The sequence below is a fragment of the Motacilla alba genome, chromosome 10, assembly GCF_015832195.1.
Source record: "Motacilla alba alba isolate MOTALB_02 chromosome 10, Motacilla_alba_V1.0_pri, whole genome shotgun sequence".
Classification (NCBI taxonomy): Eukaryota; Metazoa; Chordata; class Aves; order Passeriformes; family Motacillidae; genus Motacilla; species Motacilla alba.
Window position 1 is genome coordinate 3,468,636 of NC_052025.1, and position 18,738 is coordinate 3,487,373.

The 18,738-nt window shown below is 54.9% G+C and overlaps 1 protein-coding gene across 1 annotated transcript; it reads left to right on the top strand.

Moving 5' to 3' along the window:
• Positions 1 to 387: 387 nt before the first annotated feature.
• Positions 388 to 18,725, top strand: LOXL1 (lysyl oxidase like 1). Its single transcript, XM_038147581.1, has 8 exons — positions 388 to 415; positions 563 to 1,733; positions 6,823 to 6,931; positions 9,204 to 9,341; positions 11,882 to 12,038; positions 14,870 to 14,965; positions 16,862 to 16,977; positions 18,608 to 18,725. Exons 2-8 carry the CDS (start codon positions 728 to 730, stop codon positions 18,612 to 18,614), a joined length of 1,629 nt encoding a protein of 542 aa, XP_038003509.1. The 5' UTR covers positions 388 to 415; positions 563 to 727; the 3' UTR covers positions 18,615 to 18,725.
• The last annotated feature ends 13 nt before the right edge of the window (positions 18,726 to 18,738 follow it).

Here is an 18,738-nt window from a genome sequence, read left to right on the forward strand (position 1 = left end):
CGGGGTTCAAAAAGTGGGGAAAAGTGAAAATTCCAAGTTTTTTTCCCGTCTGGATGCACTTCCGGAGTGCGGGAACCGCTCTGGGAGCGAAGCCTTGGAGCGAATCCCGCGGAATTCCAGCAGAATTCCTCCTGGAGGAGGAGGAGGGAGAGCGAGAGGGAGGAAGGCTTGGAAAAGGGGAAGAAGGAAAAAGAGGAGGAAAAGGGAGAGGGGGAGGAGGAGGAGGAGGAAGGCTTGGAAAAGGGGGAGAAGGAGGAGAAGGAAAAAGAGGAGGGAGAGGGAGGAAGGTTTGGAAAAGGAGGAGGAGGAGGGACAGGAGGAGGAGGAGGCGGGGTCGGAGGAGGAGGAGAAGGGAGGAAGGCTTGGAAAAGGGGGAGAAGGAAAAGGAGGAGGAGGAGGAGGAGGAGGAGGAAAAAGAGGAGGAGGAGAAGGAAAGGGAGGAGGAGGAGAGGAGAAGGAAGTGGAGGGAAGAAGACTTGGAAAAGGAGAAGGGAGAAAAAGAGGAGAAAGAGGAGAAGGAGAAGGAAGAGAAGGAGGAGGAAAAAAGGGAAAAGAGGAGGAGGAGGAGGAGGAGGAGGAGGGAGAGGAGGCGCTGCCGGCCCCGCGCTCCGGGCGCGCTCCGAGCGGGACGGGCCCGAGCGGCGCTGCCCCGGCCGGGGGTGCCAGCACCAGCGCTGCCACCAGCGGTGCCACCAGCGGTGCCAGCCTCGCGGGGACGCCGGCGGCGATGGCGGCGGGGCTGTGGCGGCGCGGGGCGCTCTGGGCCGCGCTGCTGCTGCTGGCGGCGGCGCAGGAGCCGTGGCGGCAGCTGATCCAGTGGGAGAACAACGGGCGGCTCTACAGCCTGCTCAACAGCGGCGCCGAGTTCGTGCCCGCTGGGCAGGAGCGGCCCGCGGGCAGCCGCCTGTGGCTGGCGGGCACGGCGGGCACGGCGGGCAGCGTCCGCCGCCAGGCCCCCGCCTCGGGGACGGTGCGGGGACAAGCGCGACATCCCTTCGGGTTCGGCCAGGTGCCGCCCAACTGGCGGGACGGCGCGCTGGGCGACGGCGCGGGGGGACAGCGGCGACAAGCGGCGCGCGGGCGGCAGGCCGGGGCCGCGGCCTCGGGGGTGGCCGTGTCGTCGTTCGCCTTCGCCTCGGCGGGACAGCCGCCCTTTGTCGCCGCGGGGGTGGCGGGACAGCCGCCCTTTGTCGCCGCGGGGGTGGCACCGCACGGCGGGGAGCGCCCCGAGGGTGTCCCCGCGTCGCGGAGCGCGGTGGCGGCGGGGACGGGGATGGGGACAGGGATGGGGACAGGGATAGGGACGGGGATGGGGACACCTATGGGGACAGGAATGGGCGCCCCGATGGGGACAGGGATAGGGACAGGAATGGCGTCCCCGATGGGGACAGGGACCGGGGTGGCGTACCCGCTCCAGCCCCGCGCGCTTCCCGAGGATTTCGGGGAGGAGCCGCAGCCCTTCGGGGCCGCGGGAGTGCCGCTGGACCGCCGCTACTCCCACAGCCTGTACCACGACGGCGATGCCGAGGCGCAGACCGGGATGGGATCCGTGGAAAATCTGGGATTTGGGGCGCAGTTCCCGCCCCACGAGGCGCAGCCGCCGTTCCGGGCGCCCGAATCCTTTGGGGTCGCTCATCCCGAGCCCTTCATTCCCGAAATTCCTCAGGCGGTGCCCGACAGCCAAGCCCGGCTCAGCGTGGGCAGCGTCTACAGGCCCAGCTTTGGGGCCAGAGGTGAGTTTGGGGTTTCCTTGGGATGGGCGGAATTCCCGGGATTCGCCAGAGGGGGTTTGGGAATGGTGGGAACGGGGAGGGGAGGAGCGGGGCCCGCTCGGGGGGCTGGGATTGGGATGGGGCTGGGCCGTATCCAAGGTCATCCCGTCATTTTGGGATGGGCTCTGCCATGTCCCAGGGCATCCCAAACTTGTGGGATGGGGCTGTGCTGTGTCCCAGGGCATTCCTGGGGTCTGTCCCAGGGCATCCCATAATTTTGGGATGGGGCTGTGCCGTTTCCCAGGTAATCCCAAATTTGTGGGATGGGGCAGAGCCGTGTCCCGGCTCATCCTACATCCATGGGGTGTTCCTGTGCCATGGATTGGGATCACATTGGGATGGGACAGGGCTGGATCCTGGTTATCCATGGGGTGTTTATCCTGGTTATCCATGGGATATTTGGGATGGGACAGGGCTGAATCCCAGTTATCCCAGCCGGGACACACTCTGTTCCCAGATTTTTGGGAAGGACAGACGGATCCATGCTCTGGTCACTCCGGGGTCACTCAGGGGTCACTCCCTCCCCATCCTGATTAAATCCCATGGATTCAGGCTGAGCTTTCCAAGAGTTTTTGAGCCCTCAGAGCCGCTCCCAGCTCATCCCTCGGGAATCCCATCCCAGCCTGACCCCGTGCCCTGCCCAGCCCCATCCCAGTTTTCTGGGAAAAGCCATCCCAGAGGATTTGGGGTGGTGGGAAGGGCCCAGCCCTGCCCTGCACAGCCAGGGAGGGAGCGCTGTGGGAAAATCTCGGGAATGGGGATTTTTGGGATCGCAGAGAAGCCAGGAATGGGGCACAGGGGGTGAAGGATGGGAGGGATCTGGGGACACATTCAGGGAATGCCAGAATTCCTGAGGCTCCGGGGGGACACCCGAGGACAGCTGCCCTGCCGATGACCCGGCAAAGATTCCGGCCAAATTCCCAGGGAAAGATTCCGGCCAAATTCCCCGTTGGCAGCGTCCGTGTCCTTCCAGGATCCCGCGAGGTGCTGGTGGCTCCGCCAGGGAATTCTGGACACCCAAATTCCCGGAGCTTCCTGCTTGTCCTGGAGAAATTTCACGGGAATCCAGCTGATCCCCTCAAATTCTGGGTCACTCGTGGTGTTCTGGGAATGTTGTCACCTCCCTGTCAATTCCCGGGGATCCTAATTGGAGCAAACGATGGCTGGCGCCGGATCCGGCGTTAATTGTGAATTATTAATTATTAATGATTAATTCCACGGCCAAAGCTCCTCGGGAGCCTCCTAATCCCAGCCGGATCCGCCAGGAATGTTCGGCATTGCCGGCCCCCGGCCGGGGTTAATGAAGGGAGGAATCCGACCCCGCTGGTTCCAGCGGGGAATTATCGGGGTTTCTGGGAGAACGGGGCCTGGGGAAATCTGGGAAAGGGGCTGGGAAAATTCCAGGCCTGATCCAGAGGTGGGAGGGACGGGAGCAGTTCCTGGGGTGGGGAAGGGAAGGGGATCCAGACCCCAAAAGTTTTGCTTACCCACATCCCAAACCCGATTCCATTTCCAGGGGGTTTCCTCATCCTGATCCCATCTCCAGGGGTTCCTCATCCTGATCCCAACCCCAATCCCATCTCCAGGGGCTTCCCAGCCCCAGTCCTGACCCCGATCCCACTTCCTGGGGCTCCTCACCCTCATGCTGACCCTGATCCCATCTCCAGGGGTTTCCTCATCCCAGTCCCCACCTGGATCCCATCTCCAGGGTCTTTCTGATCTCTGCTCCCATCTCCAGGGACTTCTTCATCCTGATCCCGACCCCAATCCCATCTCCAGCGGTTCCCTCACCTGATCCCAACCCAGATCCCATCTCCAACGCTTCCTGGCCCCAGTCCCTGCCCAGATCCCACTTCCTGGGGTTCCTCACCCCAATGCTGACCCCCATCCCATCTCCAGGGGCTCCTCACCCCAGTCCTGATCCTGATCCCATTTCCAGGGGTTCCTCATCCTGATCCCAGCCCCAATCCCATCCCCAGTGCTTTCCCAACCCCGATCCCAAGCTGGATCCCATCCCCACAGGGTTTCTCCCCCTGGCCCCATGGCTTGGGTCCCGCAGGGTTGGTTTTGGAAGGAAAGAGGGATTTGGGAATTCCATGGGGTGCTGCAAATTTGGGTCCCACCAAGTGGGAGCTTGGTGTCACCCCCGGATGGGCCGGGAACCATCGGAATTTCCAGGAAATTCTCCCTAGGGTGGGGTCAGATTTGGGATTGGGGTGGTTCCAGGGGCTGGGAATCCTGGGATTCCGTGGGGATGGAGGAGGGATTGGGACTGGGACTGGGACTGGGACTGGGACTGGGAATGGGAATGGAAATGGGAATGGGATTGGGACTGGGACTGGGATTGGGAATGGGATTGGGATTGATAGGATTGGGATGGGATGGAATTGGGATTGTGAATGGAATTGGAATGGGATTTGGAATGGGATTGGTGGGATGGGATTGATGGGATGAGGTGGGATGAGATTGGAACTGGGATTGGGATTGATGGGATTAGACTGGGATTGTGAATGGAATTAGAATTAGGATTGGGAATGGGATGGGATTGATGGGATTGGGATTGATGGGGTGGGATTGCGATTGGGATTGGGATAGGATTGATGGGATGGGAAGCCAGAATCCCTTGGGTGTCTCCAGGCATCCCCATTCCCACTCCCTCCATTCCTGACCTCCCCCGCTCCCACTTTTCCTCGGCTCCCTGTGGGATTTTCCGCTGATCCCATACACCTGCACAAACAGGGCTGATGATCCCGATTTTCCCCGGGAACGAACGGAAATCTCCTCTGGCAGCTCCCAGGTGGCCGAGGGGCTGGGCGGGAAAACCAAAAACTTTTTCCCAATAGGATTGTCCCAATCTGGGGCCGATTTTCCCTGGATTTTTGGGACGCCTCAGCAAAACCCCCTGGAATTTGGGGTGGGACAATTCCGGAGGTGGGGATCCTGATATCCCATGAATTCCAGAGGTTTGACCCCAAAAAAGGAGGCGTGAGATCCTATAAAAACAACGGGGCCATCCCAGGGCAGAATCCAGCGGGAAAGGGGAAAATCCAAATCCCATAAAACTCCCCGTTGGTCCCGGAGTCAGATTTCGCTCCGGGGCTTCCAAGAATTCCTTGGAATAAACAACAGCAGGGAGGGAAAAAAAATTCTGAAAGCATGGAAAACTTTTCCTTGGCCGGCCCGGGGTGGTTTTCCGTGGGGTTTTTTTGTTAGGAATTTTTTTAAGGGATGGGGAGAAGTTTTTTCCGAGTTCTCCCGGTTTTTTTTTGGTCCCCCGGGAATTACATCAGCGGGAATGGGGCAGGAAATGAGCTCCAAAGGAATGACGTGATCCCTCCCGGGAAGGCAGGCCCAGAAACAAGGAGGCATTGTTCTCCTTTCCAGGGAAAAATAGGGAAAACAGGGGAAAAATGGGGAAAATGGGGAAAAATGTGGGGAAAATGGGGAAAAATGGGAGGAAACAGGGAGAAACATGGAAAAACAGGGAGAAACAGGGAAAAACATGGAAAAACAGGGAGAAACAGGGAAAAATGGGGGAAAACAGGGAAAACTGGGGAAAAACGGGGAAAAAGAAGGAAAACCAGGGGAAATGGGGAAAAACAGGCAAAAAAATCCCACGGGATGTCCCTGTCCCCAGGGATGTCCCCGTCCCCAGGGATGTCCCCATGGTCATTCCCGGATCCTCAATGTGTGCAGATCTCCCGGAGCTGTGTCCCCCATCCCAGGGGATGTCCCTGTCCCCAGTCCCAGGGGATGTCCCTGCGCTCAGGGATGTCCCCGTGATCCCGCAGGTCTCCCGGATCTGATCCAGGATGTCCCCAATCCCTGTCCCCAGTGACGTCCCCATTTTCCCAGTAGATCTCCTGGATCTGATTCCAGATCCCAAATGTCCAGGCCTCCAGCAGCTGTGTCCTCAATCCCTGTCCCAGTCCCTGCCCACAGTGATGTCCCCAGTGGATATCCCAGTTTTCCCAGAGGTGCCCCTGATCTGATCCTGGATGTCCTCAGACCCTGTCCCTAATCCCTGGTCCCAAACCTGTTCCCATTTCCTGGCAGGTCTCCTGGACCTGATCTGGGATTTCCCCAATCCCAGAGTTCCCCAGTCCCTGATTGGCCCAATCCCTGTTCCCAATCCCTGTCCCCAATCCCAGATTTCCCCAATCCCGTTCCCATTTCTTGGCAGGTCTCCCGGACCTGATCCTGGATCTCCCCAGTCCCTGACTGGCCCAATCCCTGTTCCCAGTCCCTGTCCCAAATCCTGGATTTCCCCAATCCCGATCCCGTTTCCCGGCAGGTCTCCCAGACCTGATGGTCCAGACCTCCCAGGTCTGGATTTCCCCAATCCCAGATTTCCCCAATCCTGTATTTCCCCAATCCCAGATTTCCCAATCCCAGATTTCCCAATCCCTGTCCCCAGTCCTGGATCTCCCCAATCCCAGATTTCCCAATCCCTGTTCCCAATCCCTGTCCCCAGTCCTGGATCTCCCCAGTCCCGATCCCATTTCCCGGCAGGTCTCCCAGACCTGATGGTCCAGACCTCCCAGGTCTGGATTTCCCCAATCCCAGATTTCCCCAATCCCAGATTTCCCAGTCCCTGTCCCCAGTCCCGGGTTTCCCCAATCCCGATCCCGTTTCCCGGCAGGTCTCCCAGACCTGATCTTGGATCTCCCCAATCCCAGATTTCCCAATCCCTGTTCCCAATCCCTGTCCCCAATCCCAGATTTCCCAATCCCTGTTCCCAATCCCTGTTCCCAATCCCTGTTCCCAATCCCTGTCCCCAGTCCCAGATTTCTGCAATCCCGATCCCGTTTCCTGTCAGGTCTCCCAGACCTGATCTTGGATCTCCCCAATCCCAGATTTCCCAATCCCTGTTCCCAGTCCCTGTCCCCAGTCCTGGATTTCCCAATCCCTGTTCCCAGTCCCTGTCCCCAGTCCCGGATTTCCCAATCCCTGTCCCCAGTCCCTGTCCCCAGTCCCAGATTTCCCAATCCCCGTTCCCAGTCCCTGTCCCCAGTCCCGGGTTTTCCCAATCCCGATCCCGTTTCCGCAGGTCTCCCGGACCTGGTGCCGGACCCCAACTACGTGCAGGCCTCCACGTACGTGCAGAGAGCGCACCTGTACTCGCTGCGCTGCGCCGCCGAGGAGCGCTGCCTCGCCAGGTGCCACCGCAGCCACGCCGGACACCGCACACGGGACACGGGGGACAGGGGACATGGGATATGGGACACGGGGGACATGGGATATGGGACACGGGACACGGGACACAGGACACGGGACACAGGACATGGGGGAGATGGGATATGGGACACGGGGGAGATGGGACACGGGACAGGGGACAGGGGACATGGGACACGGGGAAGATGGGATACAGGACACAGGACACGGGACACGGGGGAGATGGGACACAGGACACGGGACACGGGGGAGATGGGATATGGGACACGGGACACGGGACACGGGACATGGGACACGGGACGTGGGACACAGGACACGGGACACGGGGGAGATGGGATATGGGACACGGGACACGGGACACGGGACACGGGACATGGGACATGGGACGTGGGACGTGGGACGTGGGACACGGGACACGGGATACGGGACACGGGACATGGGACACAGGACGCAGGACATGGGACACAGGACACGGGATACGGGACACGGGACGCAGGACACGGGACACAGGACACGGGATATGGGATATGGGACACGGGGGAGATGGGATGTGAGACATGGGACACGGGGGACACGGGACATGGGACACGGGACATGGGATACAGGATATGGGATATGGGATACGGGATAAGGGATACGGGACATGGGACATGGGACACGGGACATGGGATACGGGACATGGGATACGGGATATGGGAATGGGACACGGGACATGGGACATGGGGGAGACGGAAGAGACAGGACACGGGATACGGGACACGGGAAATGGGACATGGGACACAGGATATGAGACACAGGAATGGGGGAGATGGGACACAGGATACAGGACACGGGATACGGGACACAGGGTATGGGACATGGGATATGGGACACGGGATACAGGACACAGGGTATGGGACATGGGATATGGGAATGGGAGAGACAGGATCCCAGGAATGGGACACAGGATCCAGGAATGGGAAATGGGATCTGGGAATGGGAAATGGGATGGCGGGAAAGAGACACAGGATCCTGGGAATGGGACATGGGATATGGGAATGGGACATGGGATCCAGGAAGGGGATATGGGATATGGGATATGGGAATGGGACACAGGATCCAGGAAGGGGACATGGGACATGGGAATGGGACATGGGATCTGGGAATGGGACATGGGATATGGGAATGGGACACAGGATCTAGGAAGGAGATATGGGATTCGGGAATGGGAAATGGGATACGGCAATGGGACACAGGAATGGGAGATGGAGGATTCCTGGGAATGGGAGAGAGGATTCCTGGGAATGGGAGAGATGGGATCCTGGGAATGGGAGGGAGGATTCCTGGGAATGGGAGAGGGAGGGGATTCCTGGGAATGGGAGCGCTCTGGGGTTGGGGGAATGTGCGGGGAAAAGGTGGGAGAAGGAAAGGGTGAAGGGGGGTGGGATGGGCGGGAAATGGGGAAATTTTGGGAAGGAGGGGATTGGGGGAAGATGGGGTGAAGTGAGGGGAGAGAGGGTCCTGGGATGAGGGGAGATGGGGACAGAGGGAATTCTGGGATGAGGGAAAAGGGATGAGGGGAAAGAGGGACTGGGATGAGGGGAGAGGGAGACGGAGGGGGGAATCCTGGGATGAGGGGAGAGGGGGGACACCCGGGAGGGAGAGGGAGCCTGGGTGAGGGGAGATGGGGCAGAGAGGGGCTGGGGAGAGGGGAAAATGAGGATAAAAGGGATCTTGGGATGAGGGGGAGATGGGGCAGGGAAGGAGAGAGGGTCAGGCTGGGGCGTGGAGAAGGGAGAGGGGCTGAGGGGAGAGGGAGGAGGAGGGAAGGGGAAAAGGGGAGAGGGAGGGAAGGGAGAGAGGGAAGGGAAGGTTGCGGGAAGGGAAGGGAAGGTTGCGGGAAGGGGGAAGGGAAGGGAAGGGAAGGGAAGGGAAGGGAAGGGAAGGGAAGGGAAGGGAAGGGAAGGGAAGGGAAGGGAAGGGAAGGGAAGGGAAGGGAAGGGAAGGGAAGGGAAGGGAAGGGAAGGGAAGGGAAGGGAAGGGAAATTTGGGGTTCTGGGAAGGGAAGTTCTGGGAATGGAAGGGAAAAGAAAAAAGGAAATGTAAAACTTGAGAAGGAAAGGAAAAGGCACCGGGAGCAGCAAGCCAAGCCCGGCCGGTTGCTCTCCTCATCCCTTCCTTTCCCGTGGGAAATCCCCTCTGGAGCAGGGGTGCCCCTGGCGGGCAGGGCGGCAGCAGCGCCCCCAGTGCCAGCAGCGTCCCTGTCCCTGTCCCCAGCACGGCGTACGCGGCCGAGGCCACCGACTACGACGTGCGGGTGCTGCTGCGCTTCCCGCAGCGCGTCAAGAACCAGGGCACGGCCGACTTCCTGCCCAGCCAGCCCCGCCACCGCTGGCAGTGGCACAGCTGCCACCAGTGAGTGTCCCCAGCTGTCCCCAGCCCCGGCACACCCCCCGCTGGCGGCTCCGAGGGCTTTGCTGGCGCTTTGGTGGCGCTTCGGTGGCGTTTCCCCGTTTGGTGGCTTCGTTTTGGGGTTTTCCTTCAGCTCTTTGTCCCCCAAGGCACCGTCCATGGTGGTGGCAGTGGCGCAGCTGCCACCAGGGAGCGTCCCCAGCTGTCCCCAGCCTGTCCCCTGCCTCTGGGGGCAGCTGCGAGTGGCATTTCGGTGGCGTTTCCCCATTTGGTGGCTTTGCTTTGGGACCTTGGAGGGCGGTGTCACCTTCCTCGGGCCCTTCGTCCCCAAACCCCATCCATGTTGGTGGCAGTGGCACAGCTGCCACCAGGGAGTGTCCCCAGCTGTCCCCAGCCTGTCCCCTCCCCCTGATGACAGCCCTTGAGTGGCATTTCCCCATCTGGTGACATTGCTTTGAGGTCGGGATATGAGGGGTTGGTGTCACCTTCCTTTGGACTCTTTGTCCCCAAAGCCACCCTGATGGTGGCAGTGGCACAGCTGCCACCGCTGAGTGTCCCCAGCTGTCCCCAGCCTCCACCCAGCCCCCTGGTGGCAGCTCCAAGGCCTTTGGTGACGTTTTCGTGGCGTTTCCGCGTTTGGTGGCTTTGCTTTGGGACCTTGCTGTGTGGTGTCACCTTCTTTAGGGTCTTTGTCCCCAAGCCACCATCGATGCTGGTGGCAGCGGCACAGCTGCCGGCTGTCACTGTCCCCAGCCCTGTCCTGGTGACAGTTTTGAGGTTTTTCGTGGAGTTTCCCCCATTTTGTGTCGTTTTTGGGGTTTTGTTGGGCGTGGTGTCACCTTCCTTGGGCTCTTTGTCCCCAAAGCCACCGTGATGGTGGCAGTGGCACCGCTGCCACCAGGGGGTGTCCCCACCCCTAACCCACCCTGGTGACACCTTTGAGGCGTTTCAGTGGCATTCCCTGCTCGGTGACGTGGCTTTGGGGTCGGTGTCACCTTCCTTGGGCTCTTTGTCCCCAAAGCCACCGCGCTCCGGAGTTGATGTCCCCTCTGCCCCAGTGACTGTCCCCAAGGCAGGAGCTGCCACCTGCCGTGCCCCAGCACTGATGTCCCCTTCCCACGCACCCCCTAAAGGGTGGGGACGTCCCCATAGTGACACCCCGTGAGTGTCCCCTGAGTGTCCCCTGAGTGTCCCGATTGTCCCCTGAGTGTCCCCTGGGCGCCCCCACTGTCCCCCGAGTGTCCCCGGAGTGTCCCCCTGATTATCCATTGCTTGTCCCCTGCTTGTCCCAATTATCATCTGAATGTCCCCTGGCTGCTCCCACTGTCCCCATGGTGTCCCCAGCCTGTCCCCCTGGTGTCCCCATGGTGTCCCCAGGCACTGCCATGCACGGCGGAGCTCAGCCACTGCGAGCTGCAGGATGTCCCCTGAGTGTCCCTTGAATGTCCCCCTCAATGTCCCCTGGTGTCCCATGAGTGTCCCCGAGTGTCCCAATTGTTCCCTGATTGTCCCCTGAGTGTCCCCAGATATTCCTCTGGTTGTCCCCTGGCTCTCCCCATGACTGTCCTGTGAGTGTCCCCTGACTGTCCCAATTGTCCCCATGGTGTCCCCAACCTGTCCCCATGGTGTCCCCATGTGTCCCCATGTCCCCAGGCACTACCACAGCATGGCGGAGCTCGGTCACTATGACCTGCTGGATGTCCCCTGAGTGTCCCCTGAGTGTCCCCTTGAATGTCCCCTGAGTGTCCCTGATTTATCCCATTGCCTGTCCCCTGACTGTCCCCATGATTGTCTCCTGAATGTCCCCCATGGTATCCCCACTGTCCCCTGACTGTCCCCAGAGCATCCCCTGAGTGTCCCCAGCCTGTCCCCCTGGTGTCCCCATGGTGTCCCCAGGCACTACCACAGCATGGAGGAGTTCAGTTGCTATGACCTGCTGGATGTCACTTGACTGTCCCCTGATTATTCCTCTGAGTGTCCCCTGAGTGTCCCCTGCTGTTCCTGATTTATCCCACTGCTTGTCCCCTGAGTGTCCCCTGAGTGTCCCCACTGTCCCCAGCTGTCCCATGGTGTCCCCATGTCCCCAGGCACTACCACAGCATGGTGGAGCTCAGTCACTGTCACCTGAGTGTCCCCTGAGTGTCCCCTGAGTGTCCCCTGATTATTCCTCTGAATGTCCCCTGGATGCCCCTGAGTGTCCCCATGACTGTCCCCTGAGTGTCCCCACTGTCCCCACCCTGCCCCCTGCCTGTCCCCATGGTGTCCCCACTGTCCCCACCCTGCCCCCTGCCTGTCCCCATGGTGTCCCCACGGTGTCCCCAGCCTGTCCCCACGGTGTCCCCACGGTGTCCCCCTGGTGTCCCCAGGCACTACCACAGCATGGTGGAGCTCATCACTATGCCACCTGAGTGTCCCCTTGAGTGTCCCCTTGAGTGTCCCCTTGAGTGTCCCCAATTTATCCCATTGCTTGTCCCCTGACTGTCCCCACCCTGCCCCCCGCCTGTCCCCACGGTGTCCCCACGGTGTCCCCACGGTGTCCCCAGGCACTACCACAGCATGGCGGAGTTCAGTCACTACGACCTGCTGGATGTCACCTCGGGCCGCCGGGTGGCCGAGGGACACAAGGCCAGCTTCTGCCTGGAGGACACCACCTGCGACTTCGGCCACCTCAAGCGCTACGCCTGCACCGCCCACACGCAGGTGACAGCGCGGGGACAGCGCCCCTTGTCACTTCTGTCACTTTTTGTCCCCTTTAGTCCCCTTTATCTTCCTTTTTTGTCCCTGTTGTCCTCCTTTTTGTCCCTTTTTGTCCCCATTTGTGGCACTGTGTCTGCACCACCCACATCCAGGTGACACTTGGGGACAGCACCCTTTGTCACTTCTGTCACTTTTGTTCCTTTTTGTCCCTTTTTCTCCTTTTCTCCCCCTTTTTGTCCATTTTTGTCCCTTTTGTCCCTTTCTGTCCCCTCAGGACCTCAGCCCGATGTCCCTGAGCCACCTGAGCGCCCCTTTTGTCCCTGTTTGTCCCTTTTTGTCCCTTTTCTCCATTTTCTGTCCCTTTTTTCTCCCTCTCTGTCCTTTTTCACCCCTTTTGTCCCTTTTGTCCCCATTTGTGGCACTACGCCTGCACCACCCACACCCAGCTGACCTCAGGGGACAGCACCCTTTGTCACTTTTGTCACTTTTTGTCCCCTTTTCTCCATTTTTGGTCCATTTCCCCCCCATTTTGGTTACTTTTGGTCCCTTTTTTGCCCATTTTAAAACTTTTTTTCCATTTTTCATCACTTTTGCCCATTTTCCCCATTTCTCACCCCATTTTCCCTGCAGGATCACTTCCTGGGTTGTTACAACACCTGGGGTTTCCCTTTTTTCCCCCATTTCCCCCCATTTTTCCCCATTTTCCCCCATTATTTTTACCATTTTTCTCCCTTTTTTTCCCTTTTTTCCCCCATTTTCCCCCAATTTCCCCATTTCTCACCCCATTTCCCCACAGGGTCTCAGCCTGGGCTGTTACGACACCTGGAGTTTCCCTTTTTTTTTTTCCCATTTTCCCTTTTTTCTCCCCTTTTTTTTCATTTTCCCCCATTTTTTCCCATTTTCCTTTTTTTTTTTTTTTACCTTTTCCCCCATTTTCCCCCCTTTTGCCCCATTTTCCCCCATTTCCCCCCAATTTCCCCATTTCTCACCCCATTTCCCCACAGGGTCTCAGCCTGGGCTGTTACAACACCTGAGGTTTCCCATTTTTCCCATTTTTTTCCCATTTTTTTAACCTTTTTTCTCCCTTTTCTCCCCCCATTTTCCCCATTTTTCCCATTTTTTCCCAATTTCCCCATTTCTCACCCCATTTCCCCACAGGGTCTCAGCCTGGGCTGTTACGACACCTGGAGTTTCCCTTTTTTCCCATTTTCCCTTTTTTCCCCCTTTTGTTTTTCATTTTCCTCCATTTTTTCCCATTTTCCTTTTTTTTTTTTTTTTACCTTTTCCCCCATTTTCCCCCAATTTCCCCATTTCCCCCCATTTTCCCCCAATTTCCCCATTTCTCACCCCATTTCCCCACAGGGTTTCAGCCTGGGCCATTACAACACCTGAGGTTTCCCTTTTTTCCCCCTTTCCCCCCCATTTTTTTACCTTTTTTCCCCTTTTTCCCCATTTTCCCCCAATTTCCCCATTTCTCACCCCATTTCCCCACAGGGTCTCAGCCTGGGCTGTTACAACACCTGAGGTTTCCCATTTTCCCCATTTCCCCCCTGTTCTTTACCTTTTTTCTCCCTTCTTTTCCCATTTTTCCCCTTTGTCTCCATTTTTGCCCAATTTCCCCATTTCTCACCCCATTTTCCCTGCAGGATCTCTTCCTGGGTTGTTACAACACCTGAGGTTTCCCTTTTTTTCCCCTTTCCCCCCCATTTTTCCCCCTTTTCCCCCGATTTTTTTACCTTTTTTACCCATTTTTTCCCATTTTTTCCCCATTTCCCCATTTCTCACCCCATTTTCCCTGCAGGATCTCTTCCTGGGCCATTACAACACCTGAGGTTTCCCATTCTTCCCCCATTTTCCCCCATTTTTTCCCATTTCCCCCCATTTTTTTTACCTTTTTTCCCCCGTTTTCCCCATTTTCCCCCATTTTCCCCATTTCTCACCCCATTTCCCCCGCATGGTCTCAGCCTGGGCAATTACAACACCTGGGGTTTCCCCTTTTTCCCCCTTTTCCCTCCATTTTTTTCCATTTCTCCCCATTTTTTTAACTTTCCCCCCCATTTTTTTACCTTTTTTCCCCTTTTCCCCATTTTTGCCCATTTTCCCCATTTCTCACCCCATTTTCCCTACAGGATCACTTCCTGGGTTGTTACAACACCTGGGGTTTCCCTTTTTTCCCCCTTTTCCCCCCATTTTCCCCATTTCCCCCCATTTTTTACCTTTTCCCCCCCATTTTTTTACCTTTTTTCCCCTTTTTCCCATTTTTCCCCAATTTCCCCATTTCTCACCCCATTTCCCCTGCAGGATCTCTTCCTGGGCCATTACAACACCTGAGGTTTCCCATTTTCCCCCCATTTCCCCCATTTTCCCCCATTTTTACCTATTTTTCCCCATTTTTAAAATCTTTTTTCTCCCTTTTTCCTCCATTTCCCCCCCGTTTTTCCCCATTTTTGCCCATTTCCCCCATTTCTCACCCCATTTTCCCTACAGGATCACTTCCTGGGTTGTTACAACACCTGAGGTTTCCCTTTTTCCCCCATTTCCCCCAATTTTTTAACCTTTTTTCTCCCTTCTTTTCCCATTTTTCCCCATTTTCCCCATTTTTGCCCGATTTCCCCATTTCTCACCCCATTTTCCCTACAGGATCTCTTCCTGGCCATTACAACACCTGAGGTTTCCCATTTTCCCCCCATTTTCCCCCATTTTCCCCCATTTTTTTCCCATTTCCCCCCATTTTCCCCCATTTTTTCCCTTTTTTCTCCCTTTTCTCCCCCCATTTTCCCCATTTTCCCCCGTTTTTTCCCAATTTCCCCCGTTTCTCACCCCATTTCCCCCAGGGGCTCAGCCCAGGCTGTTACGACACCTACAACGCCGACATCGACTGCCAGTGGATCGACATCACCGACGTCCCGCCCGGCAACTACATCCTCAAGGTTGGGGACGTCTGGGGACATTTTGGGGTCACTTTGGAGTGGAAAATCCCAACTCCAGCCTGGATCGGGATTTTCCCACCCCTGGCATTTTTTTCCGGGGTGATTTCCCTGCTTTTTTCCCTTTTCCTCGTTTCTTTTTGGGGTTTTCCCCCCAATTTTCCCATTTTCCACCTGATTTTGGGTTTTTTTTTTCCCATGATTTTCCTTCTGATTTTGGGTTTTTTTCCATGATTTCCCCATTTTCCTCCTGATTTTTGGGTTTTCCCCCCAATTTTCCCATTTTCCTCCTGATTTTTGCGTTTTCCCCCCAATTTTCCCATTTTCCTCCTGATTTTTGGGGTTTTTTTCCCATGATTTTCCATTATTTTCCTCCTGATTTTTGGGATTTTTCCCCTGATTTTCCCATTTTCCTCCTGATTTTTGAGTTTTCCCCCCAATTTTCCCATTTTCCTCCTGATTTCGGGTTTTTTTCCCATGATTTTCCCATTTTCCTCCTGATTTTTGGGATTTTTTTTCCTTCTTCCTTTCCCTTTTTGGGGCTTTTCCCCCATTTGTTGATTTTTGGGGTTTTTTCCTCTGTTTTTCCCATTTTCTTCCTGATTTCGGGGTTTTCCCCCCCAATTTTCCCATTTTCCTCCTGATTTTTTGGGATTTCTTTTCTTCTCTCTTTTCCTTTTTGGGGCTTTTTCCCATTTGTTGATTTTTGGGGTTTCCCCCCCAATTTTCCCATTTTCCTCCTGATTTTTGGGAATTTTTTTCCTTCTTTCTTTCCCTTTTTGGGGCTTTTTCCCATTTGTTGATTTTTGGGGTTTTTTCCTGATTTTCCCTTTTCCCTGCTCATTTTTGGGTTTTTTTTCCCCATGATTTTCCCATTTTCCTCCTGATTTTTGGGATTTTTTTTCTTCTCTCTTTCCCTTTTTGGGGCTTTTTCCCATTTTTTGATTTTTGGGATTTTCCCCCCGATTTTCCCATTTTCCTCCTGATTTTTGGGGTTTTTTGCCATGATTTTCCCATTTTCCTCCTGATTTTTGGGATTTTTTTTCTTCTCTCTTTCCCTTTTTGGGCTTTTATTCCCTGTTGGTTTTTGATTTTTTTTCCCTGATTTTCCCTTTTCAATTCTGGTATTTTTTATATTTATTTTGGGGGTTTTTCCCCTGATTTTCCATTTCCCTCTTGATTTTTTGGGATTTTTTTTCCCCTTTTCCTCTTCTGTTTTTTTTCCCCCGCTGATTTCCCCTTTCCATTTTTCTGTTTTTCCCCCTCATTTCCAGGGATTTTCCCCTGATTTTTTCCCCTTTCCCTCCTAATTTTGGGGTTTTTCCCCTCAGTTAATTTTCCCTTTTCCCTGTTCCCTTTTGGGGTTTTTCCCCACGATTTTCCCATTTTCCTCCAGATTTTTTGGGATTTTTTTCTTCTCTTTTTCCTCTTTTGGCATTTTATTCCCTGATGATTTTTGACATTTTTCCCTTTTCATTTTTGGGACTTTTTTTTGTTTTTCCCCTGATTTTCCCTTTTAATTTCCGGATTTTTCCCTCAGATTTTCCCGTTTCCCTCTTGATATTTGGGATTTCCCCCCAAACATTTCTTTAAATAAATTCCCTGCAGGGTCTCAGCCCTGGCTGTTACAACACCCGGCGGGTTCCTTTCCATCCCTTTTGTCCCTTTTTTGTCATTTTAACCCATTTTTCCCTATTTCCCCCACTTTTCCCCATTTTTCACCCCTTTTCCCCACAGGGTCTCAGCGCTGTTCTCCCACCCGAGGGCTCCCTTCTGCTCCTTTTTTCCCCCCATTTTTTTTAAAACATTTTTTCCCCCTTTTTTCAATTTTTATTTTTTTTTCTCCCATTTTTTCCCAATTTCCCCATTTTTCACCCCGTTCCCCCCATCCCATCCCAGGTCCAGGTCAATCCCAAATATTTGGTGCTGGAGTCGGATTTCACCAACAACGTCGTGCGCTGCCACATCCACTACACCGGGCGCTTCGTGTCCGCCTCCAACTGCCGCATCGCCCAGTACGCGACCCCGGCCCTAAAACCCAGCCCACAACCCCGATCCCAAAAAATCCCCAGCCCAAAAACCTGATCCCAAAAAAAAACCCCAGCCCAAAAACCTGATCCCAAAAAAATCCCAGCCCAAAAACCCGATCCCAGAAAATCCCCAGCCCAAAAAACTCCAGCCCAAAAAAACCCCATCCCAAAAAAACTCCATCCCAAAAAAAACCCCATCCCAAAAACCTGATCCCAAAAAAAACTCCCATCCCAAAACCCCGATCCCAAAAAAAAAACCCATCCCAAAAACCTGATCCCAAAAAAACCCCAGCCCAAAACCCCGATCCCAAAAAAAAACCCATCCCAAAAACCTGATCCCCAAAAAAAAAAAATCCCAAAAATCCCATCCCAAAAACCTGATCCCAAAAAAACCCCATCCCAAAAACCTGATCCCCCAAAAAAAACCCATCCCAAAAACCTGATCCCAAAAAATCCCCAACCCAAAAATCTCCAGCCCAAAAAAACCCCATCCCAAAAAAACTCCATCCCAAAAAATCCCACCCCAAAAAAATCCCCAGCCCAAAAACCTGATCCCAAAAAAACCTCGCATCCCAAAAACTTGATCCTAAAAAATCCCCAACCCAAAACCTCCATCCCAAAAACCCGATCTCAGAAAATCCCCAGCCCAAAAAACTCCAGCCCAAAAAACCCAATCCCAAAAAACCCAGCCCAAAAACCTGATCCCAGAAAATCCCCAGCCCAAAAAAACCCGATCCCAAAAAATCCACAGCCCAAAACCCCCATCCCAAAAAAAAGCCCATCCCAAAAACCTGATCCCAAAAAATCCCCAGCCCAAAAAAACCCAATCCCAAAAAATCCCCAGCCGAAAAATTCCCATCCCAAAAATTCCCATCTCAAAAACCCCAATCCCAAAAAAACCCCAATGCCAAAAAATCCCATGCCAAAAAATACCCTATCCCAAAAATCCCCATCCCGAAAGTCCCCATCCCAAAAAACCCCCATCCCCAAAATAAACCCCATCCCAAAAACCTCCAGCCCAAAAATCCCCCATCCCCAAAAAAAAACCTGATTCCAGAAAAACCCATCCCAAAAATTCCCATCTCAAAAAAAAAACTCCATCCCAAAAAAAACCCCAATCCCAAAAATCCCCCATCCAAAAAATCCCCATTCCAAAAAAAATCCCAAAAATCCTTTATCCCAAAAACCCCCATCCCAAAAAATCCCATCCTAAAAATCCCCCATCCCAAAAACCCTGATTCCAAAAACCCATCCCAAAAATCCCCTATCCCAAAAAAATCCCCATCACAAAAAAAATCCCATCCCAAAAACCCCCATCCCAAAATTCCCCATCCCAAATTTGCCCATTTGGGGTCGTTCTTTTCCTCCTTTTCCATGGAATGTTCTGGGATTTGGGGCAGGAATTGGGAATTTCTTCCTTTTCCTTGGAATGTTCTGGGATTTGGGGTGGGAATCGGGAATTTCCACCTTTCCCATGGAATTTTCTGGGATGTGGGGTGGGATTTGGGAATTTCCACCTTTCCCATGGAATTTTATGGGATTTGCCCATTTGGGGTTTGGTTTTTTCCCCCCCTTTCCCACGGAATTTTCTGGGATTTTCCCATTTTCCCCGCAGATCCTGATGGCAGCCGAACCCCAGGAACGTGGCTCGTCCCCTTTCCCGGGAAGTTCCCGAGGTGGCTCCGCTGCGTTCCCAAAATTCCCCCTTTTCCCAATAAAAAGCGGGGAAGCCACGAGGACTCTTGG

Bases quoted from the DNA above. Each gene is read 5' to 3' on its own strand.
- LOXL1 (XM_038147581.1), top strand. From the start codon at position 728: ATGGCGGCGGGGCTGTGGCGGCGCGGGGCGCTCTGGGCCGCGCTGCTG. The intron at 6,932-9,203 runs GTGCCACCGCAG...CCCTGTCCCCAG, and splicing joins GAGGAGCGCTGCCTCGCCAG to CACGGCGTACGCGGCCGAGG. The intron at 9,342-11,881 runs GTGAGTGTCCCC...CGGTGTCCCCAG, and splicing joins CAGTGGCACAGCTGCCACCA to GCACTACCACAGCATGGCGG.